The sequence below is a fragment of the Amblyraja radiata genome, chromosome 12 (assembly GCF_010909765.2).
Source record: "Amblyraja radiata isolate CabotCenter1 chromosome 12, sAmbRad1.1.pri, whole genome shotgun sequence".
NCBI lineage: Eukaryota > Metazoa > Chordata > Chondrichthyes > Rajiformes > Rajidae > Amblyraja > Amblyraja radiata.
In genome coordinates, this window is record NC_045967.1 from 57,943,976 (window position 1) to 57,956,004 (window position 12,029).

General features: G+C 40.8%; 1 protein-coding gene across 3 annotated transcripts in view; it reads right to left on the minus strand.

Moving 5' to 3' along the window:
- The window catches only part of LOC116979253 (kelch-like protein 13), a 184,640-nt gene that overhangs the window by 124,411 nt on the left and 48,200 nt on the right, over positions 1–12,029 (minus strand). For all 3 annotated transcript variants that reach the window (XM_033030855.1, XM_033030858.1, XM_033030854.1), the window contains one exon: positions 5,559–5,633. In XM_033030855.1, coding sequence (XP_032886746.1) covers positions 5,559–5,633 — 75 coding nt within the window. The remainder of the gene's footprint in view (positions 1–5,558; positions 5,634–12,029) is intronic.

Sequence of the window (12,029 nt, forward strand, 5' to 3'; positions counted from 1 at the left end):
TTGGCGATTTGCTGGCACCCTTCACCGACATGTGGGTGAAAAAGGGTGACGCCTGTTTGGTGGTGAATAGTCGCCCAAAGAGTCGTACCTTTTACTGGTCGCCGCTGGATTTTCAACATGTTGAAAATTTTCGTCAACCTGGTGTGACTATGACGGGTGCCGACAAGTCGCCGAAAAAAATCGAGTAGTGGGACTGGCCCTTTAAGATAACCCATTTTTCAAAATGCTGGTCCTTTGGCGGTCATTGTTACTGTGCCGAACGTTATCTGAATAAAACAAAGTGCTTAAGGAACTCAGTGGATCAGGCAGCATATAAGGAGTGAATGGACAAGCGACATTTCATGTCAACCTGTCGATTCCTTCTACATTTGCTGCCTGACCCACTGAGTTCCTCCATTGCTATGTTTTGCTCAAGTTTCCAGCGTCTGCAGTCTTGTGCCTCCATTCATCTTGAATGACCATATTAATTTAATTACAAGAATTTAAGTTCTTCAGCTGTCATGGTGTTTGAAATCATTTCTACAGATCAATGGTCCAATCCACTGGATACCAATGAATCCACGCACATCTTAATCACTTAACTAACTGCACAGGAGATCTGTCATAATATTTTTTATTTTCTATTTGAAGAAATGTCATCTGCAATGGCTGTTGGTCAGTGAGAAAGGATATCTGCAGCTGTTGATTTAATTACAACATTCGTTTGTGTCCACTGATATTTCTAACCACCATCCATTAGAAGCAATTAATTTAATTGCTCCTTAAATCATTCAAATTTGCCAGCCCACACAGTCTTTACCTTCTGGTCTTCCTCCCCTCAAACTTTCCACAGAACTATACTTGCTGAAGACACACTTCACTTGAACTTCTTTCAAATCCTAGCAAATACTCACAAATTTGAACTCGTATTCTCACTTTTACCGATCCTCCCTCCGCATCAGCTACAACCTCAACAAACAGAGGAACTTTAACAGGAGTATATCATGTGGGACCATACAGCTACTCAGCCATTAGGATCATGACTTCTACCTCAGCACTTGTGCTATTTCAATACCTCTCGAACTCTATAGCGTTCAGAAATCTATTGGCCCGAGTTTGAATACACACTGACCGCTTCCACAGCCTTCAGGGGTAGAGAATTCTAACCATTGAAGAAATTTATCGTCATCTTAAGCCCTTTATTCTGAGACCCTGGACTCCTCAGCCAAGGGAAACATCCTCTGCATTTAGCCTAACAAATCCTTAAAGATGTTTGTATGTCTCAGTGTGCCTTTTCAGTTTGTTTTTTTAAACCCAGTCTATGCATCTATTCAATCTGTCTCCAATCTGGCACACTCACCACCATCAGAACTAGTCTAGTAAATCATTACTGCAAATCCTCAGTGGCAATTAGCTCCCTTTTTTGAGGTAAAGAGATTAAAACTGTGCACAATACCACAGGCGCAGTCTCACCAAGTCCTATTCAATTGCAGATGGCTTTCCTTACACTTGCATTCAAATCACCTCATAATAAAGGATTATACCATTTATTTCTTAATTATTTATTGCACCTGCACAGTTGATCTTCGTTGTCTTTGTGTATATGCACACCAAGGTCCCTTTGAAGTTAGATATGACCCAAGCTTTCAACATTTAACAAATACTCCGATTTGCTATTGTGCACCAAAGTGGATAGCCTCAATCTTCCACATTATATTACAGGCACATGGATATGCAGGAATGGAGGGATATGAATCATGTGCAGGCAGATGAGATTAGTTTATCTTGGCATAATGGTTAATACAGACATTGTGGGCTGAAGTGCCTGTTACTGCACTGTATGTTCTATGTTCAAAATGCCACATCCAGGCCTTTCTGCAATTGAATGGGACTCGGTGAGACTGCACCTGGGGTATTGTGTACAGTTTAAAAAAGAAGCTAATTGCCACTGAGGGGTTGCAATAATGATTTCCTGGGCTAGATTTGAGGGTAGTGAGTATGCCAGATGAAAGACAGGTTGAATAGATGCACAGACTGAGTTTAAAAAACACTGAAAGGCCTCAGCTTAGCCGATCCCCTTCAACAACGCCAGTCTTAATTCCACTGGTCTACAAACTTTAAGATTTTGTCCACTCGACTAACTAGTTTAGTTTATTGTCCCATGTACTGAGGTACGGTGAAAAGCTACAGTAAAGTACGGAAAGCTCCGGCTCCAGCACAAATCCTCGCAGTACCTCATTCGTCACAGTCGAAGATTCTAGGACAGATTCTCACTAATTGCTTTTGATCCAAGACAAAAGTAGGCTGTTAAAATGATAAAACAGTAACCAATAAAAAAACACTCCATTCATTCCTGGCTGCGGCTCCCATTTGTAGCATCTACCTAGTGTACTGTGGCTTTTCACCTTCCAGACCTGTGCATTCTACCAATGAAAGACAAAGACAAAGCAAGATGTCTTCCATGTCATATACCATTATGACATGAACATATATTTCCAGTTCTTTGTAGTTGCTAGGTCTAAATCAAGGAACCTCCTGTAGATCTTCCCTCCGTTATCAGGATCCTGATGAAAATGCCATAAAATGGAGTACTGTCCAATTCACTTATAGCTTATTGTGGACATTGGGACCCCTACCACCCAGATACGGTCTGTTCCAGCTGCTACGGTCAGGCAAGCGCCTCTGCTGTCACGCTATGAAAACAGAAAGGATGAGACAGAGTTTCTTCCCACAGGCCATGAGGGCTGTAAACTCTTATCTCACTAGGGACTAATTTACTGTTGTGTCTTTTTTTTTCTAAAATGTAAATACTGGTTCTATTCTGTTCTGTTGTTGTTTTTGCACAATCCGCAGGCATTGCCACTTTCATTTCACTGCACATCTTGCATGTGTATGTGACAAATAAAGTTGACTTGACTTGGACTTTATCTCTGGAATTGTTGCACTACAATGCTGAGAACCATATGCTTCACTCTGTACCTTCCTATTTGCTCTACCTATTGTCCTCGACTTTGACTTGATTATATTGCATGTAAGCAAAGCTTACACGTGACAATAGGAAACGCAAAGTTCTCAGCATATCACACTAATACTTTCTCAAGGACAATTTGTGATAAGCCATAATGCTGGCCTTATCAGTGATGCCAACAATAATTGAAAATCAACACTTCACGGTTTAACTGTTCTGCCAAAAACATATCCCCTTCTGTACTACTCATCATTAGCTCCATCTCAAGGATACCATTTACAAGAGTTATACATTTACGAGTTGAAGTCTGACATTTAAGCCCATGGTTGACACTTCGATAATACACAGAAAGTAATGCTGTCATTTTTTGGATGAGATATTAAATAGAGGATCTCATTTGGACACAAACTATTCCTTCGTTTGATTTAAAGAGAAGCTAGGGAGTTCTCCCAGTACCCTGCCAAACATTTATATCTTAGTCAACCACACAAAAAACTAGTCACTTGGATATTATCATACTGCTGTTTGTGGAGCTAGATGTGAGCAAATAGAGTGCCTACATTACATCCCAAAGCAACGTCCAGGTTAAGGAACAGCTTCTACCCTAGAGCCATCAGGCTATTAAACACTACAACCTCAAATTAGCTCTGAACTACAGTAGACTATTATTATTATTATACTACTATTATTTGTTTTTTGTATGTACGTGTGTGTGGGGGTTTATGTGTATACGTATGTATATATCTTCTTCTTCTTCGTCTTCTTAAGCCCTTTGCTCCTCTAGGAAGCATAGGCCAATGACAAATGTCCTCCACCTCACTCGGTTATTAGCAGTTCTTTCGAGATCTCCCCAGTTGAGCCCACTCTCAGACATTTCCGTCTGGACACCTCTTCTCCAGCTGTTCCTCGGGTGACCTCATTTCCTTTTTCCTTGGGGGATCCATTTCAGGGCTTGCAGAGTGATGTTTGTGGCAGGTATATATAGATATAGATATAGATATATTATATGATCTGTATTGGTTAGTATGTGTGTATATATACACACACACACTGATTTTTTTTCCTCTCGTTTATTATATTGTTTACAGTGTACTATGTTTACATATTCTGTTGTACTGCAGCAAGTAAGAGTTTCATTGTTCTATCTGGGACACATGACAATAAAACACTCTTGACTCTTCCACTGCAGCCCTTGGGTCCAGTGCCTCATCATTTAAATAACACGACCTGACACAAAATATCACATAGATTTAAAATAGCTGGTAAAGCGAATGGAGGACAATTCAAGCCTTTTTTTATTAAGTATGTTTCAATGAGGTCCCTCCTCATTCTTCTAAACTCCAGCAAGTGCAGGCCCAGTGCCATCAAAGGCTCATCATATGTTACCCTACTCATTCCTGGGATCATTCTAGTAAACCTCCTCTGGACCCTCTCCAGATCCAGCACATCCTTCCTCAGATATGGTGCCCAAAATTGCTCACAATATTCCAAATGCGGCCTGACCAGAGCCTCATCATTACATCCCTGTTTTTGTATTAAAGCCCTCTTGAAATAAATGCTAGCATTGTGTTTGCTTTCTTCATCACTGATTCGACTTGCAGATTTACTTTATGGGAATCCTACACCAGCACTCCCAAGTCCCTTTGCATTTCCGATTTCTGGATTCTCTCCCCATTTAGAAAATAATCTACAAGTTAATTCCTACGACCAAAATGCATGACTCCACACTTTGTGACACTATATTCCATCTGCCACTTCACTGCCACTTCACTGCCCACTCTCCCAACCTGTCCAAATTCTTCTGCAGAGTCCGTGCTTTCTCTACACTGCCCTGCCCTTCCACCTATTTTTGTATCATCTGCAAACTTGGCCAAAAGCCTTCAATCCCCTCATTCAAATAATTAATATACATCGTGAAGAGCAGCGGCCCCAGCACCGACCCCTGCGGAACGCTGCAAGTCACTGGCAGCCAACCAGAAATAGCCCCTTTATTGCCACTCTTTGCCTTCTGCCATCCAGCCAACCTGATATCCATGCTAATATTTGCCCTTTGATACTATGGGCTCTCATCTTCCTTCGCAGCCTCCCATATGACACCTCATTAAAGGCTTCTTTAAAATCTAGGTAAACAACATCTACTGACTCTCCATTGTCTGTCCTGCTATTCACTTCTTCAAGGAATTTTATCAAATTTGTCAGGCAAGACCTCCCATTTGAGCCATGCTGGCTTCGGCCTATTTTAACCTGAACTTTTGAATACTCCATAACCTCATCCTTCATAAAGGACTCTAAATACTTTGTTAGAGCTCCCAACATTTATTAAATGCCTTATAAAGTCATTTCGCTGTTGCTTGTTCCAAGAGCTGACCTAATCCACATAATGATAACACTGATGTGCGGACATTCAAGAAAGATCCCTCATAAGTCAGTAGAAAGATGCCCTAAACCTAAGTGTTCCATCAGTAAATACATAACAACAGCTGGTATACGAGGTAACATGATAGATGGACATCAAAAACAGCTATTAAAGAAACAGTAAAACACAACTCACTTTGAACATATTCCTCTCAAACCACATTCACATCTCACTGAATGATAAGCAACTGCATACCTCTCATGGAGTCCCGTTGCCATTAGATCCCCTCGGAGCGGAGAATTATCCATTTTCTCACCACCAGCACCTCCTCTGTTCACAACAGAAAAAAAAGTGTGGTTAGATCTAGAGCTTTGTTAGTACAGTGGGTGTACATGAATAGGCATTTAAAGCAGAATTGTTACTTGGTGGCAAATATTAATTCGTCATTTACATGACAGCAATATTTTTAATTATTTAGGTGGAATTTATAGACTGAACCAACCCTCAGTATGAAGATGCTGAAGTATACACACTTCTAAGCTGCAAGTAAGACAGCCACAGGAGATAGACACAAAATGCTTGGGTAACTCAGCGGGACAGGCAGCATTTCTGGAGAAAAAGAATGGGTGACGTTTTGGATCGAGATCCTTCTTCAGACTGATGTCAGGGGAGAGAGAGGTACATAGATAAGGAAGTGTATATTTAAGGAAGTGTAAGGTGTGAAAACAGGACAAAGGGAATGGAGATCAAGGAAGACGTAGAATAGATCATTGTTCGTTGGGAGAAGGTAACAACAAAGCAACAGAGATAGAAGTTCAACCAGCATTTTGTCTACCTTCGATTTTCCCGCATCTGCAGTTCCTTCTTAAACAAACAGAGATAGAATGTGGTCGGAGACAGTAAGACTGGTCGGAGAACTGGGAAGGGGAGGGATGGAGAGAGAGGGAAAGCAAGGGTTACTTGAAGTTAGGGAAGTCAATGTTCATACCGCTGGGGTGCTGTTCCTTCAATTTGTGCTGGGCCTCACTCTGACAATGGAGGAGGCCCAGGACAGAAAGGTCAGTGTGAGAATGAGAGGGGGAGTTAAAGTGTTTAGCAACCTGGAGATCAGATAGGTTTAGGCAGACTAAGCGGAGGTGTTCAGCGAAACGATCGCCGAGCCTGCGCTTTGTCTCGCTGATATACAGGTGTCCACACCTGGAACAGTGGATACAGGAGACATTGCAGTCAATGACCAAATTTGGAACGGATATGAACAAGCAAATAAATTGTACATCAGGAACAATTTTTTTTAAATGGCACATTGGTACCTTCTTTATTCTCACTGGTCTACAAAGCTAGTTTCTTAAAAGGCTGTATTGCCAATATAAAATCTAGATTATAGACACAAAAGATCACAGATGTGAGAATCTTGAACATAACAATCTCACTTGCACTTTAACTATTCTCTAATTGTAATTTCTCCTTATTTTCATTTCAGATTTCACTCCATTGATTTTAATTCCTAATCAATTTTTTCCATTCTATCTGCTCTTTCCTGTGCTTTATATTCCGTTTCTTATATTCCCACCAAATATTTATCTTTTCTGATTTATATTTCTTTGTTGCCCCTTCCCTCTAAAGCTCTTTTCCAAAATTATTGACGGGCTTTTATGTTTGATACCTGAACTGAGATTTCTCAGAAATTAAAATCTTTGGATGAAAAGGCTAGACAATTTTACTCCGCAACATTTTGTGGCGTGTGTCACTTTTCACTTAATGCTGTGGGAGGTTTAAGTGAATGATTTCGTGTTCTCGGTTGCTGAACAAATATCAAGAGCAAACATTCCTTTTAGAGGTGAGTATTAATTCATTGCTATCGCATCCACAAATGCATGAACCTTTATTTCAAATACTCCATTTCAGAATGTTAGATAGTTAAGATGCCATGGAAGCTCACTTCAAAGTTTGTTAGTCTTCAGAAAAATTGCAAAGGGACGGCTACAAACGTAGGTCATTGACGATAATGACCGTGCCTTTCCCATCCCACGTACAATTCAATTTCAACTTTTATTTCCCATTTCCACTCTTGTCTCCAAGTACAATTTATTATAACAATCAGCCTTTATATGAAATACTTTTGAAAATCATAAATTCACCTTTAGCTGATTTGGTTATGCATCTCCTTGTCCTATTTTAAAAATTAAAAGTTTTCTGGATTTATGTTTTCAAACTTTTAACCATCACGTACACCTCTCTAGACCTCCTCTTTAAAGTTTGAGAAAGCAATGGAGCAAACGCTCATCTCCATCATATGATTGAAATCAACTCATCTGTCTGAAAGTTAATTTATTTTCCAAATAATCACCCCAGGTTATTAACTATTCAAAATGAATATTGCTATTGTTTATTAACTCAGATAATCATGGCAAGAACCTTTCTATTCAATCAAAATTATCATCTTAAAAACCTCAGGTCATCCCACACTTCTCTATTCTGAGGAGCAGTTTTCTATTTCCTTCAAGCTCTCCTCAGAACTAAGGTTTCTCAGTCCTTAGACCATGCAGGTAAACCTTGATCCTTCTTTCGAAAACTTTTCTGAATTGCAATGTGACCAGAATCATCCACAAGTCAGCATCTGAGGAATACCTTGGGGCATGTAAAGTTCAAACATCGTCCGATTAGCTTCATATCTTATTCCTCTGCAGCTCAAGTTGACAAATTCTTAGAAACAAGGAACTACAGATGCTGGTTTACAAAAGAAGACACAAAGTGATGGAGTAACTCAGTAGGTCAGGAGGTCAGGAGGCATCTCTGAATCTCTTGGACCTGAATCCGAAAGAAGGGCCCCGATCCCAAATGTCTCCATGTTCTCCACAGATGCTGCCTGACCCGCTGAGTTACTCCAGCACTCTGTGAAACGGCAACCTATCCATATTCCTCCACAGATGCTGCCTGACCCGCTGAGGTTACTCCAGCACTCTGCGAAACGTCACCTATCCATGTTCTCCACAGATGCTGCCTGACCTGCTGGAGTTACTACAGCACTCTGTGAACGTCACCTATCATGTTTTCCATAGATGCTGCCTGATCCATGAGTTACTCCAGCACTCTGTGAACCAGCTGAGTTACTACAGCACTCTGTGAAACGTCACCTATCCATGTTTTCCATAGATGCTGCCTGATCCACTGAGTTACTCCAGCACTCTGTGAAACGGCACCTATCCATGTTCTCCACAGATGCTGCCTGACCCACTAAGTTACTCCAGCACTCTGTGAAATGGCACCTATCCATATTCTCCACAGATGCTACCTGACCCGCCGAATTATTCCAGCACTTTGTGTCTTCTTTGTCAAAAGACACAGCTAATAAAATTCTGAAATACAAATTGCTAATTTGTCAATCAAGTTGGAGTTTGGGTCAATCATAATTCTTTATGCCCAATGAAAATCAAAGGCGCGTAGTCAATTATGATCACTGTACTTAGTCGGATCCTATTCTCTCATCCACATTGTGTTGAGTGGTGAATCTCTGGAACTCTCTGCCACAGAAGGTAGTTGAAGCCAGTTCATTGGCTATATTTAACAGGGAGCTGGATGTGGCCCTTGTGGCTAAAGGGATCAGGGGGTATGGAGAGAAGGCAGGTACAGGATACTGAGTTGGATGATCAGCCATGATCATATTGAATGGCGGTGCAGGCTCGAAGGGCCGAATGGCCTACTCCTGCACCTATTTTCTATGTTTCTATGTTTCTATGTAATGAACAACTTCCTGTCCAAATATCCAGCACTAATGCAGTAGATTGCCATCCCTCCCTCGCTCAGATACATTGAAATAACCATCTATTTGATGGTCCTGAATGAAAATTTGGCAATGACAACGTTTGTTATGTACTAACATGTCTTAACAATTAATAACTTTGGGGTTTTTTTAAAAAAGAAAATTGTGAAAATGAAGGTCAGGTAACATCTGAAGAGAGCGAGACTGAGGGATAGAGTCATGACCACAACCTTTCAGGATTCTTCTCAATTATCTGGTGATTGCAAGTGGTTAATGTTTCATCTGCTGTTGCTAGTTATAAACGCATCTCTGCCTTTCAAGTGAGCGGAGCACAATTAGGTATGGTACTGCAGCAGTCATGTTACTGACTAATAACCAACGGCCCAGATTAACCATCAGTAATAACGTCATACGGTTATAAGAAATACGAGTAGAATTAGGCCATTCGGCCCATCAAGTCTACTCTGCCATTCAATCGTGGCTGATCTATCTCTCCCTCCTAACCCCATTCTCCTGCCTTCTCCCCATAACCTCCGACACCTGGACTAATCAAGAATCTATCTATCTATGCCTTTAAAATATCCACTGACTTTACCTCCATAGCCTTCTGTGGCAAAGAATTCCACAGATTCACCACCCACTGACTAAATACATTTCTCCTCATTTCCTTCCTAAAAGAACGTCTTTTAATTCTGAGGCTATGACCTCTAGTCCTAGACTCTTTCACTAGTGGAAACATCCTCTCCACATCCGTTCTATTCCAGCTTTTCACTATTCTGGATGTTTCAGAGGTCCCCCCTCATTCTTCTAAACTCCAGCGAGTACAGGCCCAGTGCCGGCAATTATTCATCATACGTTAACCTACTAATTCCTGGGATCATTCTTGTAAACCTCCTCTTGACCCTCTCCAGAGCCAGCACATCCTTCCTCAGATATGGTGCCCAAAATTGCTCACAATATTCCAAATGCGGCCTGACCAGCACCTTATAGAGCCTCAGCATTACATCCCTGTTTTTGTATACAAGCCCTCTCGAAATACATGCTAGCCTTTGCTTTCTTTACTACCGATTCGACTTACAGATTAACTTTTTAGGAATCCTGCACCAGCACTCCCAAGTCCCTTTGCACCTCCGATTTCTGGATTCTCATCCCATTTAGAAAATAATCTACGCCTTTATTCCTACTACCAAAATGCATGACTCCACACTTTGAGACACTATATTCCATCTGCCCCTTCTCTGCCCACTCTTCCAACCTGTCCAAGATCTTCTACAGAGTCCCTGCTTTCTCTACACTACCTGCCCCTCCACCTATTTTTGCATTATCCGCAAACTTTCCTACAAAGCCTTCAACCCACTCATCCAAATCATTAATATACAACGTAAAGTTTAGCGGCCCCAGCACCGAGCCCTGCGGAACTCCACTAGTCACTGGCAGCCATGCAAAAAAAGCCCCCTTTATTTCCACTGTTTGTCTTCTGCCATCCAGCCAACCTGCTGCCCAAGCTAGTATCTGCCCTTTGATACCGTAGGTTCCCATCTTCACAAGCAGCCTAACGTGTGGCACCTTATCTGAAAATCTAAGAAAACAACATTGACTGACTCTTTGTCTGTCCTGCTATTTACTTCTTCAAAGAATTCACTTCTTCAAAGAATACCAGAATTTCATTTAAATTTTTTGATGAAAATTGTCAGCAACAAAATGACCTTGGTCCTTAAAAACCTAATCAGTTCATGAACATAAGGGTGGAGACTTTTTCCAAGACAGGTTACTGCGGAATTCCACTTCTATGTGTTCATCTCTTACCTGCCCACTGAAGCAGTGTACTTAGTCCCATCACCCAAGAGCAGTAGCCCACCATTGCCACCACCTCAATTAAAAATAACACAAAAGAAAGAAAGCGCTTCCTTAAGAATCTGTGAACTCAATGTCACAACAGCCAATTAAAGTTTTAAATGGTACCTTTATCTGTTCATTCCATTCAATGCTATCTAAGGAGAAACTGAAAATATTCACTTATGTAGCAGACATAAATAAAATGAGACACAACAATACCAATATCGTAATTATTAAACTAGACATTACCACCTACCAAGTTACAAAACGCATTTTCTGTTTCAACTGATCAGTCTGAAGAAGGGTCTCGATCTGAAATGTCACCCATTCCTTCTCTCCAGTGATGCTGGATGTCCCGCTGAGTTATTCCAGCATTTTGTGCCTACCTTCTATTACAACTATCTTTTTTAGTGTTGTCAAACCCAACTGAGGTCAATGCTGTTTGGTTGACATGACCTCTCCATTCAGAGACATGCTGAACTCGCTTAGTTAGATATGCTGCAATTGATAATAGACCGGCCTTAGGGCTTCACTTTTTTATTACTGGAGCTTGATAATCTAAACCCCCAATTGCTTCCAGCATGCACCACTAGTTCCTTTCCCATTCCTTGCTCAAACTAAACCAAGGCAGGAGTATTTAATAACCTCAGTCAATGGAGAACTGACACACATTATTCCAAAGGGGAAAAAAGGACCACCAAAACTCAAGTACCTGAATAAACCAGTGCATGAGTAGTGTGATTCATATGCCATTAGCTCCATTATTGTTTTATAAGTTAACCACACAAACTGTGAAATGCAAAATCTTTTGTGGAATCAGTGAATTATTTTTCTTGTGCAGCCAGTTTAACTTTCCATACACATTTTCTCATTTGGGTGCAAGTTCCTTTCTTTCCCTACTACTGCAAAACATTGTTTAATGTGCTGTCATTTAGATGAGGCAGCAAACAGATGTCAAGGACTTCCAGACTTTTTCAAATCAAAAAAGTCCTTTTGATATAGTAATCAACATTCATCTCTCAAACTAGATCAAAAGCACAAAACAAGTCAAAAAAGAATCTAAATGTATGCAAAATACCTCAAAATGTGTCCATATAACAATGGTCACAACACTTCCAGTTGGCCAATAT